The sequence below is a fragment of the Phyllobates terribilis genome, unplaced genomic scaffold, assembly GCF_046119375.1.
Source record: "Phyllobates terribilis strain yellow unplaced genomic scaffold, ASM4611937v1 Scaffold_9__5_contigs__length_417890890, whole genome shotgun sequence".
Lineage (NCBI taxonomy): Eukaryota > Metazoa > Chordata > Amphibia > Anura > Dendrobatidae > Phyllobates > Phyllobates terribilis.
The window spans coordinates 49,573,510-49,599,187 of record NW_027362769.1 but is presented as its reverse complement, the minus strand read 5'-3'; the positions used below and the strand labels follow the sequence as shown (position 1 = coordinate 49,599,187).

Sequence of the window (25,678 nt, the reverse complement as noted above, 5' to 3'; positions counted from 1 at the left end):
CACTATCGGTTTAATATAATGTTAACTTTTTACCTTGCGAGGGTCTTCACCTAAGGATCGGAGATAATATTTTTCATCCTAAAAGAAAAAAAAAAAAAAACAGTACATTTTTGTGGCCCAAATATGGACACAGATCTGCCAATAAGCTCTTATAGTGTAGAAGAGCTGAAAAAAACAATGGCGCAATAGTGTCTTATCCATGTGACAAGGATGCCAGGGTACAGGGAATTGCTCACCTGGTCGGGTTGTGAAACCACAACATACAATACACTTGATATGGCTGCTGCAGACTCACAATCTGTCCATGATATAATGGCAAGGAAAAAAGGGGTTTTGTTCTGCGCTGCCAAGAATATCAATGGGAATTCCAAGAAGGAATCAGGAACCAAGATAAAAGAATGCGGTTTATTGTCAATGCGTTTCAAAGTATAACAAACTTCTTCCTCAGGACAAACCACAAGTACAGGACTAAACCCCTGTGCGGGTTTAAATAGACAGTATTTTGACATTCAGATGCAAAAAAAGACATATGCGGTCTCAGATTGTCATCAATTGTCAGTTTGAAAACCGATTACTGATGTGCCATCTGACACTGCATGTGTCTTTTTCGTGCCTGGTATTGGTATTCTTGGCAGTGCAGTACAAAATAACTTTTTCCCTTGCCATAATAAGGTTTTATATAGAAATATATAAAAGCCTCCATTAACATAAGACTAACATCCTACAAACCAGACGATGTCGACAGGTTCGGCTGACAGTCTAATATGTATTAGGTCCCTGACAGATGATTGTTGGGGGAGATAAGAATCAGGCATGTCCGATTTCAGACTGTTGATCCTTTTGTGCTTCTGGAGATAAGCCGCTGTTAGAGATGTCTGGCAGAGTCTCATATAGAGAACACATCAGCACTCTGAGAGCGAGCACATCTGTGTATGGGAGAGTCGGGCGAGACAGCTGCCAGCCAAACCATCGAAACTAACTAATAAGAATGGGGGCTTAAAGGGATTGTTCAATGAACAAAGTACATTGAATCAATAGATCCTGGAATAATAACAAGTTCCACAATTGGATGTGTTTAGATAAAATGTTCCTGTGCTGAGATAATCTTATACATGTGCCCCTGCTGTGTACTGTGTAATGGCTGTGTCTGACTGTACAGGGACATGGTCTGATTATACTACAGCTCCTGGGCAGGGGAGGAAGCAAAAGAGTATACAGACACGACAGCACAGGATCACAGTTGCTGTTTTCTGTGGAAAAAACATTTCATTGACTCTTTATAAGAAATGTTTTACCTCAAAGAAAGAATCATTTTAGATTCTGTGCTGTCCTGTCTGTATACTCTTTCCCCCCTCCCCTGCCCAGGAGATGTGGTGTGATCAGACCATGTTCCTGTACGGTCAGACACAGCCATTACACAGTACACAGCAGGGGCACATTTATAAGATTATCTGAGCACAGGAACATTTTATTTAAACACATCCAATTGTGGAACTTATTATTATTCCAGGATCTATTGATTAAAATGACGTTTGTTCATGGGAAAACCCCTTCAACACTAACCACAATGATGGAGGTCAGAAAAGTAATGCCTTTCCAGATATAACATTTATCAGATCAGTAGGTGACAATGAGGATCAAAATACTGCATATCACTTCACCAATCACCCTGCTTCCCAGGTCCTCCACTGGTCTTTAAGTCCTGGCCACCATCGATGAGGTTTCAGCACAGACATGTGACCAGTACAGCCAATGAGGTGACAGGTCTTTGTAGAAACATTGTCGCTGGGGGCCGAGATACAGAGATTGTAGGAAGAACAGTCAGGCGAATGTTACTCAGTTTGTTATTAAGCTTTTGGTGAAACATTTCAAGGGCTGGACCACCTTTCTAATAATGTCAGTTTTTGAAATTTCTGTTTGGTGAAAGCTCAGAGACCATGACCTATAGAAGTGCATAGTGCCTACTGCAAGACTTGGTACAGAAGGTACAGTATATGGTTAAGGGCTGATTTTTAATGACATAGTTAAACCACTAATTACCAGTAATGGATAGAAAACACATATTGCATAACCGTATAATACCAACTTTGCAACAGTTTTGGGAAGACCCCTTTCTGTTCCAGTATGGCCAAGCCCCTGTGCATAAAGCAAGGTCCCTAGAAACATGTTTGGTGGAGAGGAATGTAAATGCCATTTGGGAGCCTGACTTTCTCATTCAATATCAGTGTCTGCCCTCACAATTACTGTGTTGGCTGAATGGACACAAGTTCTCACACACATCTAATAATATATATAATCGTCTTATCCCATCTGTCTGTCCTTCTGTCCAGGAAATCCCGCGTCGCTGATTGGTCTGGCCGCGGCCAATCAGCGACGCGGGATTTCAGAAAAAGATGGTGGCCGTTAGCGGCTCATCTGCCGCACGGAGGTCAGCGGCGATGCAGCCGGGAGATGACCGGCGCTAGCCGGTCATCTCCTGGCTGCTTGCAGCAGAAGTACCCCGACCGGCGGCGCCGCTGACCTCCATGCGGCTACCATCAGGAGATCAGCGGCTAGAGCCGCTGATCTTCCGACGGCAAGTGTGAAGGGAGGACCGTGGAGCGGCGCCGCCAGTCGGGATACTTCTTCTGCGAGCAGCCGGTCATCTCCCGGCTGCTCGCAGTGGAAGTGCCCGCACAGGCAGCGCCGCTCCCCGGTCCTCTCTAATACGATTCGCTGCGCCAATATCGCTGATTGGCCGCGGCCAATCAGCGAACCCTGTTAGTGAGGACCGGATAGCGTGTTTAAATTTGGTGGCAAAATCGCTGATTGGTCGCGGCCGGGACCAATCAGCAGAGCGGTGTTTAAATTTGGCGCCAATATTGCTGATTGGTCGCGGCCGGCGGCCTCGACCAATCAGTGATTTTGGCGCCAAATTTAAACACCGCTCTGCTGATTGCGCCCGGTCGGCCACATACATATTCTAGAATACCCGATGCGTTAGAATCGGGCTACCATCTAGTCTTAAATAATCTTGGAGAAAGCCGTCCTAGAAGAGTAAAGGCTTTTACAGCTGCAAACATGAGGATCTTTTTAACATTTATGGTTTTAGAATGGGATATCCAACAAGCTCGCAATCCTATGATAATCAGGTAGCCACATAGTATGCCAATAAGCAAGTCTAAAAACAGCACAACTATTGCTACCAAGCATTAATTTCTCCACCACATGAAACCCCCAAAATTCTTTCCATTTCAAACATCACACAGCAAGAAAGTTGGATCTAAACCTCAAACTTTCTCTAAGTGGCATACAAGGTTCCCATTTTTGCATTTAGTTGAGTGGTGATAGATATCCTATTTTTCACACATTTTGCTATTTTTTGCAAAGTGACAAATGACAATTCTGTGAATTACCTCCGAGATAAAGAACTCTGTGTGCTTGTGTTCTGCGGCTCTATGTACAAAGACGTCAAATGGCAGAGATCTGAAACAGAGCAACTGAGTTACCAGTACAACACCCTAATATATATATATATAAGCAATCCATAAATGCAGAAGTCATTACCTGTAAATGAAATTTTTCCGAATAAAATCCATCTGAGGTACGTCGGACACATGGATCTTCACCTCTCGTCCTCCCCCCTTCCTGCTCATATAATCCACCGTCCATTGTGTTTTACAAGCTCCTAAATCCAAGTCTTTAAGTACGGCCGGTTTTCTCTTAAATATAAGTAAAAAGGTCGTATGTTATCATGCACATTACTACTGTAGGGTCATTTCATTTTCAGTGACAGTCCCATGTTTTTGACATTTTATCCTGAAAATATTAACTCTAAATCTGAATAAAGATGTTCATCCATGTGAATATTATTTGTGGGCTAGTCCAGCTACTAAAGGTGTATTGTCACTTTTTTGTGTTATAGATACTAAAACCTTGACAAAGACAGCCCACGGAAAAACAATCCAAGGGTACGTGCACACGTCTTTGACACGCCAGCGTACCCACATAGTTTTTGAAGAAGACACTTTAGAAAAAAGTTGGGGTTTTTTTGGCACCTCTGCCGCCGACGTCTTTTTTTTTATTTTATATATAAAATAGTGTGCACATACCCTAAAGCTAGTGTTCCACAATGATTTGGAGTGTGACTCTTTTACAATGTGTTTGCAGTTAGACATATAACAGAAAAGGAACATAAAAAAGAACAAAATGTAACTATTGCGATACTTGAGGGTCATAGGTTAGGAGACTATCCACCCAAAAAAAAACAGACCTTTTGAAATTTAGCTGAGAAATGTAGCTATTCTGAAAGATAACTTTATCATATGAAATAGTAGTGTTAACCAGGGCCATCCATCTGCTAATTGTGGGAAGCAGGGAGGGGGGCTTCTCAGCAATTGTTTTACCAACCAAGAATAAGGTTTCCCTGAGAAAGATTTGAGTGTGATGCTGACAATGCTTTTCATCTAACAACCCAAATAACGTCACTTTAGGTTAACACCATATAGAGATTTACAATAGAGAGGACAACAACCTAAAAACATGACTCCAAAAAGAGGATATTGGTAGGCAAGACCACATCATATGCCAAAAGTCAGCATTCAGAGAATGGCAATGAGGGCATTTTGCAGAAGGGGTCCTGCTCATCTTGTGTAGACGAATAGGAGTCAGCTTTAATAGATAATATAAAGCTGGATCAGCCTATTTTTAATTGTCAGCCATGTCACAAGATGTAAACAAATCACATCTAGCGAGTCCTCCGTCAACAATGAGGGAATTAGATCTCACCTCCACTGGCATCAGGGAAGAACCAACCTTGGCCAACAAGAGATGTGTATAGAGCAGAGATCAGCCTTTGAGGGCCCTGGCATCTAATAATGAGGGGATATAATGAGATAGACATTGCTGGTGTATTGAACTGTGCTTTCAAGGCTAGTCTCAGCTGAGAGTATCTAAACGCATATGAGCAAAGGATGGCAAAGGTCTCCAGTAACTGTGCAAACGATTCAAGTACATTATTATTGTGCACCTTGTCCAAACTCCTAACCCCCCGGGCAATCAACAAGTAAGGACCTGGAACTGTTACTAGGGATGGAAGGGTCGGATTGTGCCAAAGGGGAAGGTCAAAAGCAATAGAATTATACTGCAGTAGCTTTTTAGAATCCAGCCGAACCAGGAGAGACAATTTATGAGTAGGTGGGAGATGACTATTATCAGTAAAGGAAGGTCTCTCCAGAGTCTTGTCCCATGTTAGTGCATGTAAATGTAGGCAGCTCCTGCACCCATGCACTATGTGGACGAGCGCACTGAACCAGTCATAATCTGCAGACAGGACTGGCCTGTTTTTACACATGGTCATCTGAACTTGACCTAATGCATGTGCTCCACTGTGACATGCAACATGTATTTTTATGGGGCTGTATGACATGTTTTCCAAACATAAAGACAACACAATGCTCCATTACCTGACACACAAATACCGTACGGGATTTATTGCCCTAATAACTGAATACTGTATGCCATATGCCAACCTGTCATAACTTCCCACCAGACAGAATCTTACTGGGATCAGTAACCGTTATAGGCTCTCATTCCAAAACTATACATGTGCTAAGAGAATTTGGTTGTTAAAAATGTTTTATCGCCAAAGACAACCTTTATAATGAGGCTGCTTGAGCTTTCAGCTAATCCCTCTGGATGCTGCCCCTGGTGCCCACTGGGGGAAACGCAGGCAGGAATTTCACAGCAGCGGACGCTATGAATGTAAAGGATAATTGTGCTACATGTAAAAGGAAGCAAATCTCCGCCGTAGGAGCCGTTAATTTCTCTGTAGTGTGGATTATACCCTTGAGCTGTAAACACTTACCACGCTATAAATGTCCTGCCGAAATCTGTGCTCGTCTACCGCAGAGTATTCAGGAACAGGGATTTTTTTGGGTCTGAGCTCCATAGCGCCTACAAATGGGACACAAGAGATTACTCCAGAACCTTACAATGTTTGGTAGGACACAGCAATCTTTCATTATTATTTTATGGATTTTAGAAACTTTTTGTTTTTACCTCAACAGTTATGAAAAGTGTAAGAATCCATGGCTATGAAAAGTCAGAACATGCAGCACATTTTTCAACTACAAGTACCATATTTTTGGTGCAAAATATCCATGTGAAGGTCACAGAAGTACTAATCGAACAATTTTGATAAACGTGGTGCAATGTGAACATTTTTTTTCCTGTCTGTAATCATGATGGATCTTACAACTGTTACTTGCCTCCCCCAAATGAGCACAGACACGGAATAAAACCCATACAATTGTGTGATAATGCTATCTAATGAGTGTTAAAGGGAATCTGTCAGCAGCATGATGTGTGAATAAAGCCTCTTATTCCATTTACTGGGCTGTGTGTTGCTGTTTAAATACAATCAGTGTTTTATCGGCAGATTATCACTACAGGACTAATTGTCTGATGCCATGTAGTTCTCCTGCTCTGTGTAACCCCCTTCTCCACTACTGATTAGTAACTTTCTGCCTATGCACAGTGCACACAGAAAGCTGTCAATCAGTGGTGTGTTTGGGGTTACGCCGAGCTCAGCATTCTGCAGTAGATAAAACAGTAACTGTATCAATACTACAGCATGCAGCCCAATAGGTGGCATATCGCTGGAAAATCAGAGAAATCATTTTGGTGTACAGGCAGTCCCCGAGTTACAAACAAGATATGTTCTGTAGCTTTCTTCATAACCAGGAAATGTAAGTAAGCTGAATCAGGGCCAGGGAAAAAAAACTAACATTCACTTCACCACTGGCCACGCCAGCCACCCCAATACTTGCCACCACCCATATGGTCTTATTTCCATCGCTGAAGGCAGCACATCTCTTGGCTGGAAGTCTTGGACATGCAGAAGGCGTAAAGAAGACTAGACAGTGAGCAGTGGGGTGCTCGCCATCCGGTCTTCTTCCTTCCATCTTCGTGGGCATTGTATCTCTGCCATCTTTACTTTAGGCCAGAACTTAATCCAGGCCTCGGAGATTACTGTGAGTCATAAGGTCGCAACATTAACATCGAAACCTTATGATGCGCAGTGACCTCCAGGGCTTGGACATGACCAGAAGTCTTGGAGATGTGGCACGTAATGGCAGAAAGAGGGACGTTAGGTATTACGTTTTTGTTTTGTTTTTCTAACCAAATACTTAACTTGCTGCCCACTACTCGGACAACCCCTTCTCAATCACCATAGTTCCCCATGTAAATTAATAGCCACTATACTTACCTCCAGTGCGGGTACGGTTCCAGTGACGTCAGCACCTGCTCTCCCGGGGCTTGTGTCACCTTGGTATGTCATGTCAGCCCTGCAGCCAATCACTCTCACTTTCTTCGGAAGTAACTGACATTCGAAGAAGTCAGAGAGCAGCAGCAGCTCTCCTTCCCTCTGGGAGTCAGTTTCGTCTGAAGGAAGTGAGAGTCAAGAGGCCGCTGACAAGCTACAGGGCTCACATGGCAAATCAAGGAATCATGGTCACACGAGCCCCCGGAGAGCAGGCAGTGACATTGCTGGAACGTGCCCACACCGGAGAGGAGTACAGTGACTATTATTTTACATGGGGGAACTATGGTGATTGAGAAGGAGTTGTCCAAGTACTGGACAACCCCTTAGACACACAGTGGACATAACTTTTCATGTTATTACATACACTTTGCCTGTTAAATGAAGGAAAATTATCAGCACAAAGAAAACAAGTGAGAAAAATAAAATAAAGCATCGTTTAAACAGCATGGGAATATGGACTCAAGAAATGAATGTGCAGGAGATGGCAAAAAGTGAAACTGCTATTTTTTTCCCAATCAGGGCTTGTATCTTTCGCGATTGGCTCTGACATACTCTGTTGTGGCTCAGTACGATAATTGAGATGCAAAATTCTTAGTTTTATTCATGTTTTCCTATATTTGCACATTAAAAAATATTTTTGTGTCGCCATATTCTGGGAGACATAACCTTTTTATTTTCAGGTTGATGGACCAGTATGGGGCTTATTATTTGCAGGACAATGTGTAGTTTTATTGGTATTATTTAAGGGTATGTCTGACTTTGTGATCACTTTTATTCCATCTTTTGTGAGACAAGTTGACGTAATAACAATTCTACTTTTATTTTATGTTCACGGAATGAGCAAAATGGCACGCTCACTTTATAGTTTGGGTCATTATTGAAACGGTGATACCAAGTATGTACTGATTCTTTACATTTTATTACTTTTTCAATAATAAAATACAATTTTAAAAGAAAATTAATGTTTCTATATGTCACCATATTGTTAGAGCAGTGACTTTCTTTATTTGTTTGCTGACAAAGCCACATGAAGGCTTTAGGTGTTTTTTTTCTCAATGATAAAAAAAATCACGTTAAAAAATATAAATAGCCGTTTTTTTGGTTTTTTTTTATTTAATTTTCCACAACATTTATTTACTGATTTTTTTCTTCACAGATATGATACACACATGTTCTTAAACAGGGGACAGGAGGAGATCACACCTCATCTCTCCCCTGTCCCCGCAGACTGCAAGCTCCCCTGCAGCCATTGCTCCTTTGCATTGACTGAAATCGGGGGAGGGGGTTGGGAGTGGGAATTTTGACAGGCTGTAAGTTACCCTGAATCGTGGCTATGGGCTGGATCGCAACTATAGCTTAAATTTTAGTGTCATTTTGTAGCAGATAATTAAAAATGAGCCATGGATCACTGTTGTAGCTGCGATCCAGGCTGACATATGGCAATTACTAGCCAGGATGAATCCGATACAACCTTGGTTGCTAAATTGCCACTTTATGAGTATGTATACGGTAAGTCCTTCTCAGGGAAAGGGTTGCACACCTTAATTTTTTTTTTATTCCATTGCATTGCTGTTTGTAAAACGACAAAGTCAACTGTATCTCCTCCTGTGAATGTACAAAAAATGAAGAAAAGATCCGTGTAGGGTGGAATCAATAAAAAATTAACGTTTATTCCATGGCATAGTCTACGACTAAGGGCTTCGGCCAGAAACGCGTTAGAGGGAAATGACTACTTTCTTTTAATGTATGGATATCCTTACCTGGATTTTAACAAAATGGAATACAATTAAATTTTTTATCGATTCCACGCTACACAGATCCATTCTTCATTTTTTGTACATTCACCGGAGGTCGACGGAGCAGGATCCGGAGCTGCCTTGCATTTGGTATACAAGGTGAGGCTTTTTCTACTTTTCTTTCCCCTGTATCTCCTCCTGCCGCTACAGGCCTCAGTGGCGACATTAATCACAGACCTCAGAGGTAATGCTGATATAGATGGCACCAGACTGCTAAGCCCAGTGACTGCCTGCAGCGGTCATGTTGTAGCACCCTGAGGATTCGGCTGCTACAGGAGTATTGCACCTCAACCCAGAGGTGTGATATTCCACTCCCGGGTAAGGATGGAGTGTGGATCTGAGCTCGGTAGGCTGCATGCACTACATACATCCCATTTCCGAGGAACAGACCAACGGTACTCCCACTTAGAAATGTGCAGGTACGACCGAGTCTGTTCCTGGCTGGAGTGGGAGGGGGGTGGAACATCCCATGTAGTGTAGGGGCAGATAGGGGGAGCAGTCTGGGTAGTGATAGGAGCTCATTGGGTGCTGGTCACCTGAGCTCACACATAGAGGGTGTATATAAGGTGGGCACCAACTAAGATCAGGGTCAGATGCAGAGAACAAGTCAGTTGGAGACAGCAAGACAGCTGCAGAGGAGCAGACAACAAGCAGAGAGGAAGTCAGCCTGCAGCAAGGGAGAAGAGAGACCCTGAGTGAGAGAGGAGCAAAGAAGGAGTACCCAGAGGGGAAAACAGAGAGGACCCAAGAACCCAAATTAAAGCACTGGGTGAGGAGTCGGCACAGGGTACCGGAACCCAAGCTGGTGGGGGCAGAAAACACACCCTAGCCAGAGACCGGAGGCCGTGGGCAGCATCTGCCACGGCCACCCATCACATCCACCCCGAAGGCACACCACATGAAGGGTCAGGGAACCCAGGGCCAAGGGTGTCCCAACAGAAGGCCCGAGGGAGCTGGACCTAGGTGGATTACTGGTGGGGACGGCCAGAGAACGGGACAGAAAGAGAGCTCAGGGCCACGCTCCGGACTTGTTTGGGGGTTGGCTGGATCCAGGACCTGGTGGACGCAGCACGGCTCGGGTGGTCACTTGAAGCTGGAGTGACCGGAACATCAGCAGTGAGTAAATACCCTAAACTGCACAACCCGACTCTGTCTTCCTTTAACATCTATGCTGCACCACTACAACCCCCATCCTCTGCACCTGACCCCCTGAGGCTATACCCCACCCGTTGGGGGTTATACCATCACAAGCTGCACCTACACCATCAGCCTCAGCGGACCCTGCTGCAGCGGCGGCCATAGTGACCGCAATACAACGGGTGGCGTAGTCGACACAAAAGAACTCTTAATAACATCTGTAGGACTGCCACATAACACTGAGCTTGACGCCCTGGGCACGGGGCCGGGTCACAGCCGCTCGGAAGACTACAACCCCCATCTGATCCGGCTCCGGATATTCCCCCTAAAAGAATATGGCCCAGGGGGCGCGTCAATGTGATATGGTTGTGACATCTACAATGCAGCTATAACAACAAACACCAGGGATAGCAGCGGAGAGCCAGTGCTGGAGAGGCGGGTGGGTAAGACCAGCTGACCTCGTTATTGTTAGGTACAGGAAGCCTATGGATAAAATCATAAAACAGACAACCCCTTTAAATATAAAAATAAACCAAAATGGCAGCATAGAAATACAATTCATCTGGTGATTTATACGATCTAGTGCGGCTTCACTTATGGGAAGATAAGAAAGTTTAGACATAAATAAGGACTGGTGGTGAAATGCAGCAGGACAGGTCCTGTGTAACTCATCAATACCCTTAGGAATAAAACAATCCTTCTACACGCCATCAGTGTGAGCCGGACTTTGTATCACCTTTCCACAATCTCCCTGCTGCGCCTTTACAATGGTTGGCAGCCTGGGGCCCTTGTGTATAGGGGCCCCTGACACCACTGCACCGCTAGCAGATCAGCTCCAGTGTCACTGGGTGAAATCATGGGCAATATTACACCAGTATAGTCGGTGTTCTGCACTGTCCCCCTGTACTCCACACAGCAGCCATCACTGCAGTCTGCGCTCCCCACCAGAGCGGTGCAGACTGTTATATACAGTATGTAGTGTTGTACGGCGCCACCTGGTGGCCAAGACTGGGATGTGCACCTGCATTTCCAGACAGAGATCTGCCTCTCTATGTAAATATCTGTCATTCCCAGCAGCCGTCAGTAATAGTGCTGGACGCAGGAGATTAAAGGGAAATTACTGAGCAGTAGCCATGAGGGGGTCCGACCTATGTGCGGGGGCTGACCTGTGTGCTGAGGGAGGCTGACCTGTGTGTAGGGGGGGGGGCTGACCTGTGTGTAGGGGGGGGGCTGACCTGTGTGTAGGGGGGGGGCTGACCTGTGTGTAGGGGGGGGCTGACCTGTGTGTAGGGGGGTAGGCTGACCTGTGTGTAGGGGGGTAGGCTGACCTGTGTGTAGGGGGGGGCTGACCTGTGTGTAGGGGGGGGCTGACCTGTGTGTAGGGGTGTGGGCTGACCTGTGTGCAGGGGGCGGGGGGGTAGGCTGACCTGTGTGTAGGGGGGGGCTGACCTGTGTGTAGGGGGGGGCTGACCTGTGTGTAGGGGGGTAGGCTGACCTGTGTGTAGGGGGGGGGGCTGACCTGTGTGTAGGGGGGGCCTGACCTGTGTGTAGGGGGGGCTGACCTATGTGCAGGGGGGGTAGGCTGACCTGTGTGTAGGGGGGTAGGCTGACCTGTGTGTAGGGGGGGGCTGACCTGTGTGCAGGGGGGGTAGGCTGACCTGTGTGTAGGGGGGGGCTGACCTGTGTGTAGGGGGGGTAGGCTGACCTGTGTGTAGGGGGGGGTAGGCTGACCTGTGTGTAGGGGGGGGTCGGCTGACCTGTGTGTAGGAGGGGGGGGTAGGTTGACCTGTGTGTAGGGGTGTGGGCTGACCTGTGTGCAGGGGGCGGGGGGGTAGGCTGACCTGTGTGTAGGGGGGGTAGGCTGACCTGTGTGTAGAGGGGGGGGTAGGTTGACCTGTGTGTAGGGGTGTGGGCTGACCTGTGTGCAGGGGGCGGGGGGGTAGGCTGACCTGTGTGTAGGGGGGGTAGGCTGACCTGTGTGTAGGGGGGGTAGGCTGACCTGTGTGTAGAGGGGTGGGCTGACCTGTGTGTAGGGGGGTGGGCTGACCTGTGTGAGGGGGGGTAGGCTGACCTGTGTGTAGGAGGGGGGTAGGCTGACCTGTGTGTAGGGGGGGGCTGACCTGTGTGTAGGGGGGGTAGGCTGACCTGTGTGTAGGGGGGGCTGACCTGTGTGTAGGGGGGGGTAGGCTGACCTGTGTGTAGGGGGGGGTAGGCTGACCTGTGTGTAGGGGGGGGGCCTGACCTGTGTGTAGGGGGGGGCCTGACCTGTGTGTAGGGGGGGGTCGGCTGACCTGTGTGTAGGAGGGGGGGTAGGTTGACCTGTGTGTAGGGGTGTGGGCTGACCTGTGTGCAGGGGGCGGGGGGGTAGGCTGACCTGTGTGTAGGGGGGGGTAGGCTGACCTGTGTGTAGAGGGGGGGGTAGGTTGACCTGTGTGTAGGGGTGTGGGCTGACCTGTGTGCAGGGGGCGGGGGGGTAGGCTGACCTGTGTGTAGGGGGGGTAGGCTGACCTGTGTGTAGAGGGGTGGGCTGACCTGTGTGAGGGGGGGGTAGGCTGACCTGTGTGTAGGAGGGGGGTAGGCTGACCTGTGTGTAGGGGGGGGGCTGACCTGTGTGTAGGGGGGGTAGGCTGACCTGTGTGTAGGGGGGGGCTGACCTGTGTGTAGGGGGGGTAGGCTGACCTGTGTGTAGGGGGGGGGCCTGACCTGTGTGTAGGGGGGGGCCTGACCTGTGTGTAGGGGGGGGTCGGCTGACCTGTGTGTAGGAGGGGGGGTAGGTTGACCTGTGTGTAGGGGTGTGGGCTGACCTGTGTGCAGGGGGCGGGGGGGTAGGCTGACCTGTGTGTAGGGGGGGTAGGCTGACCTGTGTGTAGGAGGGGGGGTAGGTTGACCTGTGTGTAGGGGTGTGGGCTGACCTGTGTGCAGGGGGCGGGGGGGTAGGCTGACCTGTGTGTAGGGGGGGTAGGCTGACCTGTGTGTAGGGGGGGTAGGCTGACCTGTGTGTAGAGGGGTGGGCTGACCTGTGTGTAGGGGGGTGGGCTGACCTGTGTGTAGGGGGGTGGGCTGACCTGTGTGAGGGGGGGGTAGGCTGACCTGTGTGTAGGAGGGGGGTAGGCTGACCTGTGTGTAGGAGAGGGGGTAGGCTGACCTGTGTGTAGGGGTGTGGGCTGACCTGTGTGTAGGGGGGGTAGGCTGACCTGTGTGAGGGGGGGGGTAGGCTGACCTGTGTGTAGAGGGGTAGGCTGACCTGTGTGCAGGGGGCGGGGGGGTAGGCTGACCTGTGTGTAGGGGGGATGGGCTGACCTGTGTGTAGGGGGGTCGGCTGACCTGTGTGAGGGGGGGATGGGCTGACCTGTGTGTAGGGGGGGTAGGCTGACCTGTGTGTAGGGGGGGGTAGGCTGACCTGTGTGTAGGGGGGGGTAGGCTGACGTGTATGCAGGGGGGGTTAGGCTGACCTGTGTGCAGGGGGGGTTAGGCTGACCTGTGTGTAGGGGGGGTGGGCTGACCTGTGTGAGGGGGGGTAGGCTGACCTGTGTGTAGGGGGGGTAGGCTGACCTGTGTGTAGGGGGGGTATGCTGACCTGTGTGAGGAGGGGGTAGGCTGACCTGTGTGGAGGGGTAGGCTGACCTGTGTGTAGGGGGGGTGGGCTGACCTGTGTGTAGGGGGGGTAGGCTGACCTGTGTGAGGAGGGGGTAGGCTGACCTGTGTGTAGAGGGGTAGGCTGACCTGTGTGTAGGGGGGGTAGGCTGACCTGTGTGCAGGGGGGGTAGGCTGACCTGTGTGCAGGGGGGGTAGGCTGACCTGTGTGTAGGTGGGGTAGGCTGACCTGTGTGTAGGGGGGGTAGGCTGACCTGTGTGTAGGGGGGGTAGGCTGACCTGTGTGTAGGGGGGAGTAGGCTGACCTGTGTGCAGGGGGGGTAGGCTGACCTGGGTGTAGAGGGGTGGGCTGACCTGTGTGTGGGGGGGTAGGCTGACCAGTGTGCTGAGGGAGGCTGACCTGTGTGTAGGGGGGGTAGGCTGACGTGTGTGCAGGGGGGGTTAGGCTGACCTGTGTGCAGGGGGGGTTAGGCTGACCTGTGTGTAGGGGGGGATGGGCTGACCTGTGTGAGGGGGGGTGGGCTGACCTGTGTGTAGGGGGGGTACGCTGACCTGTGTGTAGGGGGGGTACGCTGACCTGGGTGTAGAGGGGTAGGCTGACTTGTGTGTAGGGGGGGTAGGCTGACCTGTGTGCTGAGGGAGGCTGACCTGTGTGTAGGGGGGGGGGCTGACCTGTGTGTAGGGGGGGCTGACCTGTGTGTAGGGGGGGGCTGACCTGTGTGTAGGGGGGTAGGCTGACCTGTGTGTAGGGGGGGGGGCTGACCTGTGTGTAGGGGGGGCTGACCTGTGTGTAGGGGTGTGGGCTGACCTGTGTGCAGGGGGCGGGGGGGTAGGCTGACCTGTGTGTAGGGGGGGGCTGACCTGTGTGTAGGGGGGGGCTGACCTGTGTGTAGGGGGGTAGGCTGACCTGTGTGTAGGGGGGGGGGCTGACCTGTGTGTAGGGGGGGGCTGACCTGTGTGTAGGGGGGGGTAGGCTGACCTGTGTGTAGGGGGGGGTAGGCTGACCTGTGTGTAGGGGGGGTAGGCTGACCTGTGTGTAGGGGGGGTAGGTTGACCTGTGTGTAGGGGGGGGCTGACCTGTGTGTAGGGGGGGGTAGGCTGACCTGTGTGTAGGGGGGGGCTGACCTGTGTGTAGGGGGGGCTGACCTGTGTGTAGGGGGGGTAGGCTGACCTGTGTGTAGGGGGGGGGCTGACCTGTGTGTAGGGGGGGGGCTGACCTGTGTGTAGGGGGGGGGGGCTGACCTGTGTGTAGGGGGGGGCTGACCTGTGTGTAGGGGGGTAGGCTGACCTGTGTGTAGGGGGGGGGCTGACCTGTGTGTAGGGGGGGGCTGACCTGTGTGTAGGGGTGTGGGCTGACCTGTGTGCAGGGGGCGGGGGGGTAGGCTGACCTGTGTGTAGGGGGGGGCTGACCTGTGTGTAGGGGGGGGGCTGACCTGTGTGTAGGGGGGGGTAGGCTGACCTGTGTGTAGGGGGGGTAGGCTGACCTGTGTGTAGGGGGGGTAGGTTGACCTGTGTGTAGGGGGGGGGCTGACCTGTGTGTAGGGGGGGTAGGCTGACCTGTGTGTAGGGGGGGGGCTGACCTGTGTGTAGGGGGGGTAGGCTGACCTGTGTGTAGGGGGGGGCTGACCTGTGTGTAGGGGGGGTAGGCTGACCTGTGTGTAGGGTGGGGGCTGACCTGTGTGTAGGGGGGGGCTGACCTGTGTGTAGGGGGGGGCCTGACCTGTGTGTAGGGGGGGGCTGACCTATGTGCAGGGGGGGTAGGCTGACCTGTGTGTAGGGGGGTAGGCTGACCTGTGTGTAGGGGGGGGGCTGACCTGTGTGCAGGGGGGGTAGGCTGACCTGTGTGTAGGGGGGGGGCTGACCTGTGTGTAGGGGGGGTAGGCTGACCTGTGTGTAGGGGGGGTAGGCTGACCTGTGTGTAGGGGGGGGTAGGCTGACCTGTGTGTAGGGGGGGGTCGGCTGACCTGTGTGTAGGAGGGGGGGGTAGGTTGACCTGTGTGTAGGGGTGTGGGCTGACCTGTGTGCAGGGGGCGGGGGGGGTAGGCTGACCTGTGTGTAGGGGGGGTAGGCTGACCTGTGTGTAGAGGGGGGGGGTAGGTTGACCTGTGTGTAGGGGTGTGGGCTGACCTGTGTGCAGGGGGCGGGGGGGTAGGCTGACCTGTGTGTAGGGGGGGTAGGCTGACCTGTGTGTAGGGGGGGTAGGCTGACCTGTGTGTAGAGGGGTGGGCTGACCTGTGTGTAGGGGGGTGGGCTGACCTGTGTGAGGGGGGGTAGGCTGACCTGTGTGTAGGAGGGGGGTAGGCTGACCTGTGTGTAGGGGGGGGGCTGACCTGTGTGTAGGGGGGGTAGGCTGACCTGTGTGTAGGGGGGGCTGACCTGTGTGTAGGGGGGGTAGGCTGACCTGTGTGTAGGGGGGGGTAGGCTGACCTGTGTGTAGGGGGGGGGCCTGACCTGTGTGTAGGGGGGGGCCTGACCTGTGTGTAGGGGGGGGGTCGGCTGACCTGTGTGTAGGAGGGGGGGGTAGGTTGACCTGTGTGTTGGGGTGTGGGCTGACCTGTGTGCAGGGGGCGGGGGGGTAGGCTGACCTGTGTGTAGGGGGGGGTAGGCTGACCTGTGTGTAGAGGGGGGGGTAGGTTGACCTGTGTGTAGGGGTGTGGGCTGACCTGTGTGCAGGGGGCGGGGGGGTAGGCTGACCTGTGTGTAGGGGGGGTAGGCTGACCTGTGTGTAGGGGGGGTAGGCTGACCTGTGTGTAGAGGGGTGGGCTGACCTGTGTGTAGGGGGGTGGGCTGACCTGTGTGAGGGGGGGGTAGGCTGACCTGTGTGTAGGAGGGGGGTAGGCTGACCTGTGTGTAGGGGGGGGGCTGACCTGTGTGTAGGGGGGGTAGGCTGACCTGTGTGTAGGGGGGGGCTGACCTGTGTGTAGGGGGGGGTAGGCTGACCTGTGTGTAGGGGGGGGGCCTGACCTGTGTGTAGGGGGGAGCCTGACCTGTGTGTAGGGGGGGGTCGGCTGACCTGTGTGTAGGAGGGGGGGTAGGTTGACCTGTGTGTAGGGGTGTGGGCTGACCTGTGTGCAGGGGGCGGGGGGGTAGGCTGACCTGTGTGTAGGGGGGGTAGGCTGACCTGTGTGTAGGAGGGGGGGTAGGTTGACCTGTGTGTAGGGGTGTGGGCTGACCTGTGTGCAGGGGGCGGGGGGGTAGGCTGACCTGTGTGTAGGGGGGGTAGGCTGACCTGTGTGTAGGGGGGGTAGGCTGACCTGTGTGTAGAGGGGTGGGCTGACCTGTGTGTAGGGGGGTGGGCTGACCTGTGTGTAGGGGGGTGGGCTGACCTGTGTGAGGGGGGGGTAGGCTGACCTGTGTGTAGGAGGGGGGTAGGCTGACCTGTGTGTAGGAGAGGGGGTAGGCTGACCTGTGTGTAGGGGTGTGGGCTGACCTGTGTGTAGGGGGGGTAGGCTGACCTGTGTGAGGGGGGGGGGTAGGCTGACCTGTGTGTAGAGGGGTAGGCTGACCTGTGTGCAGGGGGCGGGGGGGTAGGCTGACCTGTGTGTAGGGGGGATGGGCTGACCTGTGTGTAGGGGGGGTCGGCTGACCTGTGTGAGGGGGGGGTAGGCTGACCTGTGTGTAGGGGGGATGGGCTGACCTGTGTGTAGGGGGGGTAGGCTGACCTGTGTGTAGGGGGGGGTAGGCTGACCTGTGTGTAGGGGGGGGTAGGCTGACGTGTATGCAGGGGGGGTTAGGCTGACCTGTGTGCAGGGGGGGTTAGGCTGACCTGTGTGTAGGGGGGGGTGGGCTGACCTGTGTGAGGGGGGGTAGGCTGACCTGTGTGTAGGGGGGGTAGGCTGACCTGTGTGTAGGGGGGGTATGCTGACCTGTGTGAGGAGGGGGTAGGCTGACCTGTGTGGAGGGGTAGGCTGACCTGTGTGTAGGGGGGGTGGGCTGACCTGTGTGTAGGGGGGTAGGCTGACCTGTGTGAGGGGGGGGTAGGCTGACCTGTGTGAGGGGGGGTAGGCTGACCTGTGTGAGGAGGGGGTAGGCTGACCTGTGTGTAGAGGGGTAGGCTGACCTGTGTGTAGGGGGGGTAGGCTGACCTGTGTGCAGGGGGGGTAGGCTGACCTGTGTGCAGGGGGGGTAGGCTGACCTGTGTGTAGGGGGGGTAGGCTGACCTGTGTGTAGGGGGGGTAGGCTGACCTGTGTGTAGGGGGGGTAGGCTGACCTGTGTGTAGGGGGGAGTAGGCTGACCTGTGTGCAGGGGGGGTAGGCTGACCTGGGTGTAGAGGGGTAGGCTGACCTGTGTGTAGGGGGGGTAGGCTGACCAGTGTGCTGAGGGAGGCTGACCTGTGTGTAGGGGGGGTAGGCTGACGTGTGTGCAGGGGGGGTTAGGCTGACCTGTGTGCAGGGGGGGTTAGGCTGACCTGTGTGTAGGGGGGGATGGGCTGACCTGTGTGAGGGGGGGTGGGCTGACCTGTGTGTAGGGGGGGTACGCTGACCTGTGTGTAGGGGGGGTACGCTGACCTGGGTGTAGAGGGGTAGGCTGACTTGTGTGTAGGGGGGGTAGGCTGACCTGTGTGCTGAGGGAGGCTGACCTGTGTGTAGGGGGGGTAGGCTGACCTGTGTGCAGGGGGGGTTAGGCTGACCTGTGTGCAGGGGGGGTTAGGCTGACCTGTGTGCAGGGCGGTAGGCTGACCTGTTGGGGGGGTAGGCTGATATAGATATAGGTATAGTAGTGCAGAATGTGATACATGGCTGATCTGTGTGCGGCATATTTGGTTTGGTGCACAGCTTTTCTTTAGTGATCCATTCTACGCCGGGCTTCCAGCTTACTAAGGACTCATTCAGACATCTGTTTTTCTTGTATGAGTGCTACCCATGGATTTCACCAATAGTACTTGTACCTGTGATAGTCTATGGGGCCATTTACATGTCCATGATTTTACGCAGAGTGATCTGCGGAAAATCACAGCGACATGGCCGATTATGATTCGTGGGTTGGATCAAAATCAACAATGCAAGTCTATGAGTCCATGAAAAAAAACGGACCGTACACGGATGACATACAAGTGCGGTCCGATTTTCACAGACTGTCTCATAGAAGAAAGTAGAGGAACTTTTTCTTTTCCTCTACATACAAGAGAAACTGATTACAATCAGACCACACTCTAAACAGAATAATCAGTCCCTTTAGCTCGTACATCAAAAAAGCAATGTCTGAATGAGCCCTAACAATAACATCATCGATTTTTTTAGCTGCTGGCTCCTTTTATATAGTTTTGAGGCATGCTTCTCCGTACTGCACCTATCTATAAGTATGCTGAGTATAGGGCAGGTTTACTAGGTATGTCCTGTGGTGTTTCCAGGTTTCCCCCCTCCCCAAAGTGTTTTCCCACCCAAAATGACAAACGTAAAAAAAGGTACAAAAGAAAAATAGGCAAGTGCCACAAACCGATATATGGTATTGTATGATTCCCTTTCTTTGGAGTAAAAGTGGTTGGCTGTGATGCCCACTCAGTAAATTCGGTTGGATTCACAACTCTGGTCAAGGTGGATGACTGGTCTGCCTAAACACTGACATCTGCTGTTGTTCCATGAAAAAGGGCTGCTACTAAGGTTCCTCTCTGGGCATAAGTAACTTGCTGAAATATTAGGGTAAACAGGGTGGGCTTTGACTCTTGAAAAACTAGCAGTGTAATATCTTTATATTTTCTTGTGCAATGATTTGTAAGAAAGTACAGATGTAATCCTTAGACATTGCCGTCCTTAACCTATGAGTAGGTTAGCCAATAATTGTTATTCAGGCTAAAAAATAAGGCTCTCCTCACACTGTTCTTTGAAGCATATCAACTCCAAAATTCTTTTTTGGACCTTTTTTCCTGTAGAAGTCTTGAAAAACACATGTCACTTCATTAAAGTGGATCTTGATGGAATCCGCCCCTAAAAAAAAATGTTCCAAAACTTTCTAAGGGTATGTTCACAATGTTTTACTGCCAGTTTTTTTTTTTTTTTACAAGTAAAAGGCAGCAAAAAAGGGTAAGAAAATGCCTCCCAAAAATGAACATATTTATTTCCGTTGAAACGACTTGCCATACATATGTTCAGGTTTTTGGCATCTCTTAAACACTCAGGCTTTCAAAAGAAGCCAAGCGTTTAAAAGTGGCATGTACATTCTTATTTTCTGCTAGGAAGACTCTCAATACAAGTCAATGGGAAGGCTAAAAAGACAGCCAGCAAATGAACGGGTGGTTTTTGGTACTTTTTTAGTGTCTCTGCTCAAAAAATGACAGTGTATATTCTGACAAACTTTGCCTCAGGGAACGCCCCCAAATGTCCACTTTTTAGTAAGGCTGTACTAAACTGCTCCCTTTTTAGTCCTGGGTTCACAAGACTTCCAGCAAAATCTGGACTTTTGGCAAATCTAATATTTCAAGACAGAAACAGTCTCTTATTAGTGATGCGCGACCGTGCTTGGATATAGTGTTATCAGAGCATGCTCGAGTCCAGGCTCGTCAAATATGTTCGCGTCGCTGCAGCTGCATGTCTCATGGCTGTTAAGCAATCCATGTATGTGTTGCAGCTGTCTGACAGCCACGAGACATGCAGCCACGGCGACACAAACATATGGGATGAGCACGCCGAAGATACTCAGCACTCGAGCATTCTCTGATAACGCCATATCCGAGCACGGTCGCTCATCACTATCTCTTACATGTCAGACAACACGTGTCGGCCACAGTGGTCGTATAACATTCCCGCTAGAACAGCAATATTGATCACCTCCATGTGTCTACACAGTGCGCTGTGCTCACTTCTGTTCTAGATTACTGTTACCTTTTCCTTCTTTATGAGAATAGTTTCTTTGTTATTTTCAATACACAAAAGGCATCTCCTGTTCTTAAAGGGAAACTCTGATCAAATGTATTTCTCGGACGTTTTACATAAACATTTCTCTTATAATATTCCCCCACTCAAAAGAATACTATACACAAAATGATACAAATGTTTATTGACTTTGGATATATGTCAACGCTACCACATAAAACTAGGAGGAGGGGGGAGGCTGGTGCTCTTCTATACCGTTTCTGGGCGGTAATGTTCTATGTGTAACAGTTTAGAAACAATATAATAAAGAGGAAGTAATAAAGAGAATTACTGGAAATGCACCACTAGATGGCACTGTAAGGCAAAGGAGTGCTGTAGCTCAATTACACTGAGTTTAAGGTTTGTCCCATATTTCAGCCCTCATATACAGCATTCTATAATGCTGTATATATGCCCCAAATCCGGCCTGCAACAAAAGAAAAACACCTTTTATTATATTCACCTATGGGGTGCTCAGGGCCGATATGCATCACTGGTCGTGGTTCGGTACCTCCCTTCTTCTTGTGATGCCGTCCTCTTCTCTTCTGCTTCGTGTGGATGACGCGTCCTACATCATACACAGTGTCCCCAGCATCGCGCTCCTGCCCCGACGTACTTCTCTACCCTACTGAGCAAAGTACTGCAGTGCGCATGTGCCAGAAAAGGTCAAAGACCCGGCGCATGCGCACTCCAGTACTTTGCTCTGCCCTGGTCAGAGAAGTACGCCTGCGCAGGAGCGCTATGCTGGGGACACTGTGTATGATGTAGGGATGCGTCATTCACACGAAGCAGAAGAGAAGAGGACGGCATCACAAGAAGGATTTTGGGTCACAATGTAGTGCCCAGTGTCAGAACGCTGACACTACGACATGGGTTTGCCAGCAGGACAATGACCACAAACATACTTCAAGAAGCCCCCAGAAACGGATGGAAACAAAGCTCTGCAAAGTTCTGAAGTGGTCAGCAAAGAGTCCGGATCTAAATCCCTTTGAACATCTGTGGAGAGATCTTAAAATTGCTGCTGGGAGAAGACGCCCTTCAAATATGAGAGACCTGGAGCAGTTTGCAGTTGAGAGGTGTAAGAAGCTTGTTGATGGCTATAGGAAGCGATTGATTGCAGTTATTTATTCCAAACCAAATATTAAGTTGAGGGTGCCAACAATTTTGCTCAGCGCATTTTTAGGGTTTTGTTTGAAATTATGTTCAATTAGGCTTTTTTGTGTTGTTACAATACACACAGAAAATAAACGTGTATTTTCTGGGAGACATACTTCATTTTCTGGAACCCTTACAAGTAAGTGTGTGCATGCGTGCTTTAGCACCGTTGAAAGTGTTCCAGAAAGGTATAATCAATGAATACAACCGTCCACTGGACTCGTGCATGCAAACACCAGGGATATTAATGAGTACAATGCAACTTTTACTGAACCGTTTCCCACAATAATTTACATCAACCTGATCAGCTCCTCAATTGTTTTTTGTTTTCACAGCGGTGTTGTGGCAGCCAAAAAAAGAACAATTCTGGGTTTTAGATTTTTTTTCATTACGACTTTAACTTATCATCTTAATCTTATATTGTGATAGATCGGAGATACCACATGTTAATATTTTTTCTTTATTTTCAATGGGGAAAAAGGGTGACTGTTTTTTTTCTTATCTTTAAATACAAGTTTTTTTTAACATTTTACTGTGTTTTGTCAGACTGCTCCCCGTGCCCCCTTCTTCTTCCCCTCCAGACTGCTCGCCGTGCCCCCTTCTTCTTCTTCCCCTCGCAGACTGCTCCCCGTGCCCCCTTCTTCTTCTTCCCCTCGCAGACTGCTCCCCGTGCCCCCTTCTTCTTCTTCCCCTCGCAGACTGCTCCCCGTGCCCCCTTCTTCTTCTTCCCTTCGCAGACTGCTCCCGTGCCCCCTTCTTCTTCTTTCCCTCGCAGACTGCTCCCCGTGCCCCCTTCTTCTTCTTTCCCTCGCAGACTGCTCCCCGTGCCCCCTTCTTCTTCTTTCCCTCTCAGACTGCTCCCCGTGCCCCCTTCTTCTTCTTCCCCTCGCAGACTGCTCCCCGTGCCCCCTTCTTCTTCTTCCCTTCGCAGACTGCTCCCGTGCCCCCTTCTTCTTCTTCCCCTCGCAGACTGCTCCCCGTGCCCCCTTCTTCTTCTTTCCCTCGCAGACTGCTCCCCGTGCCCCCTTCTTCTTCTTTCCCTCGCAGACTGCTCCCCGTGCCCCCTTCTTCTTCTTTCCCTCTCAGACTGCTCCCCGTGCCCCCTTCTTCTTCTTTCCCTCTCAGACTGCTCCCCGTGCCCCCTTCTTCTTCCACTCGCAGACGGCTCCCCGTGCCCCCTTCTTCTTCTTCCCTCGCAGACTGCTCCCCGTGCCCCCTTCTTCTTCTTCCCCTCGCAGACTGCTCCCCATGCCCCCTTCTTTTTCTTCCCTCGCAGACTGCTCCCGTGCCCCCTTCTTCTTCTTTCCCTCGCAGACTGCTCCCCGTGCCCCCTTCTTCTTCTTCCCTCGCAGACTGCTCCCCGTGCCCCCTTCTTCTTCTTTCCCTCGCAGACTGCTCCCCGTGCCCCCTTCTTCTTCTTTCCCTCGCAGACTGCTCCCCGTGCCCCCTTCTTCTTCTTTCCCTCTCAGACTGCTCCCCGTGCCCCCTTCTTCTTCCACTCGCAGACGGCTCCCCGTGCCCCCTTCTTCTTCTTTCCCTCGCAGACTGCTCCCCGTGCCCCCTTCTTCTTCTTCCCCTCGCAGACTGCTCCCCATGCCCCCTTCTTCTTCTTCCCCCTCGCAGACTGCTCCCCGTGCCCCCTTCTTCTTCTTCCCCTCGCAGACTGCTCCCCGTGCCCCCTTCTTCTTCTTCCCCTCGCAGACTGCTCCCCGTGCCCCCTTCTTCTTCTTCCCCTCGCAGACTGCTCCCCGTGCCCCCTTCTTCTTCCCCTCGCAGACTGCTCCCCGTGCCCCCTTCTTCTTCCCCTCGCAGACTGCTCCCCGTGCCCCCTTCTTCTTCCCCTCACAGACTGCTCCCCGTGCCCCCTTCTTCTTCTTCTTCCCCTCGCAGACTGCTCCCCGTGCCCCCTTCTTCTTCCCCTCGCAGACTGCTCCCCGTGCCCCCTTCTTCTTCCCCTCGCAGACTGCTCCCCGTGCCCCCTTCTTCTTCTTCTTCCCCTCACAGACTGCTCCCCGTGCCTCCTTCTTCTTCTTCCCATCGCAGACTGCTCCCCGTGCCCCCTTCTTCTTCTTCCCCTCACAGACTGCTCCCCGTGCCCCCTTCTTCTTCCCCTCACAGACTGCTCCCCGTGCCCCCTTCTTCTTCTTCCCCTCACAGACTGCTCCCCGTGCCCCCTTTTTCTTCTTCCCCTCACAGACTGCTCCCCGTGCCCCCTTTTTCTTCTTCCCCTCACAGACTGCTCCCCGTGCCCCCTTTTTCTTCTTCCCCTCACAGACTGCTCCCCGTGCCCCCTTTTTCTTCTTCCCCTCACAGACTGCTCCCCGTGCCCCCTTCTTCTTCTTCCCCTCACAGACTGCTCCCCGTGCCCCCTTCTTCTTCTTCCCCTCACAGACTGCTCCCCGTGCCCCCTTCTTCTTCTTCCCCTCACAGACTGCTCCCCGTGCCCCCTTCTTCTTCTTCCCCTCACAGACCGCTCACCTGAGTCCCCCCATCACCCTCCACCATCTTTTTCTCCCCATCTTGTATCTTCTACAGAGATACATTGCAGCCGAGCCCCTCAGCTTCCCGCCCGGTCATGTGCCTTCAGATCATGTGATCTAGTAGGACCAGTTCTAGTCCGGGCCTGTGTTATGGAGCGCGTGCTTCCGGGGGGACACATTAGCGGGTGCACCATGTTGCGCTCGGTGTTCCGGTTGTCTCGGTTATGTGTCAGGTCACCGTCATGTCTGCTATCACGTGTTCCCTTGCTGAGGCCGCCGGTGATTCCGCAGTGCTCTGGTCTCCTCAGCGTGTCCCGCGGGCTCAGCAGTCAGAGCCCGGGCCCCAGCCGGGTAGTGGTTGTCGGTGTCCCCAATCCCATCATCTGGATTCGAACCAAAATCTACTTCTTCCTCATCAGAGCTTACCTGGACCGGGACTTCACCGTGGAAGAATTCACTGATGGCGCGAAGCAAGTGAGAGGCCGCTGGGGACAGGGCCGTGGGGGCAGCGCTCTATCTCTCCATAGCGCTCCTGTCTCTCCTCTGCCGCCTAGTGGCCGTGTTAGGAATGGCAGTCCCAACTTATGTCTCGCGTCCCTCTGTAGCTATACAGGGGCTTTCTGAGGAGTAGAGGGGTTATTCCTCTTATTCACTAAAATAGTTTTCCTTTTACTTGTGCTTTACCCCCCACCCCAGCAATGTCAGCCATGGCTCTGCGTTTAATACTATCAGGATAGAACATAATTACTGTCAGTCACATGACGGACAATGGGCTGTTAGTACACTGCAATCATTAAAGAGCGGTACGTCACTGGATGGTAACGACGACGGAGCCTCGTACACGGGTGTGAGGAAAGCCTGGTCCAAGTGCCAATGCACGTAAGCATTGTAGCGATCAGGTCCGTACGCACCCCCGTACACGCACGCTGCCCCCATACATGCCCCCCGTACACGCTCGCTGCCCCCATACATGCGCCCCGTACACGCTCGCTGCCCCCATACATGCCCCCCGTGCATGCACGCTGCCCCCCTCCCGTGCATGCACGCTGCCCCCCTCCCGTGCATGCACGCTGCCCCCCTCCCGTGCATGCACGCTGCCCCCCTCCCGTGCATGCACGCTGCCCCCCTCCCGTGCATGCACGCTGCCCCCCTCCCGTGCATGCACGCTGCCCCCCTCCCGTGCATGCACGCTGCCCCCCTCCCGTGCATGCACGCTGCCCCCCCCCCGTGCATGCACGCTGCCCCCCCTCCCGTGCATGCACGCTGCCCCCCCTCCCGTGCATGCACGCTGCCCCCCCTCCCGTGCATGCACGCTGCCCCCTCCCGTGCATGCACGCTGCCCCCTCCCGTGCATGCACGCT

General features: G+C 52.0%; 2 protein-coding genes across 2 annotated transcripts in view; one reads left to right on the top strand and one right to left on the bottom strand.

Annotated features, from left to right (window-relative positions):
• The window catches only part of TYW5 (tRNA-yW synthesizing protein 5), a 38,274-nt gene extending 13,377 nt beyond the window's left edge, over positions 1–24,897 (bottom strand). Inside the window, exons 1-5 of the mRNA XM_073646440.1 lie at positions 24,744–24,897; positions 5,846–5,934; positions 3,547–3,701; positions 3,396–3,465; positions 34–78 (exon numbers count right to left, since the gene is read on the bottom strand). Coding sequence (XP_073502541.1) covers positions 34–78; positions 3,396–3,465; positions 3,547–3,701; positions 5,846–5,929 — 354 coding nt within the window. The 5' untranslated portion in view covers positions 5,930–5,934; positions 24,744–24,897. The remainder of the gene's footprint in view (positions 1–33; positions 79–3,395; positions 3,466–3,546; positions 3,702–5,845; positions 5,935–24,743) is intronic.
• MAIP1 (matrix AAA peptidase interacting protein 1) overlaps positions 24,443–25,678 on the top strand; it is an 11,613-nt gene continuing 10,377 nt past the window's right edge. Inside the window, exon 1 of the mRNA XM_073646441.1 lies at positions 24,443–24,791. Coding sequence (XP_073502542.1) covers positions 24,468–24,791 — 324 coding nt within the window. The 5' untranslated portion in view covers positions 24,443–24,467. The remainder of the gene's footprint in view (positions 24,792–25,678) is intronic.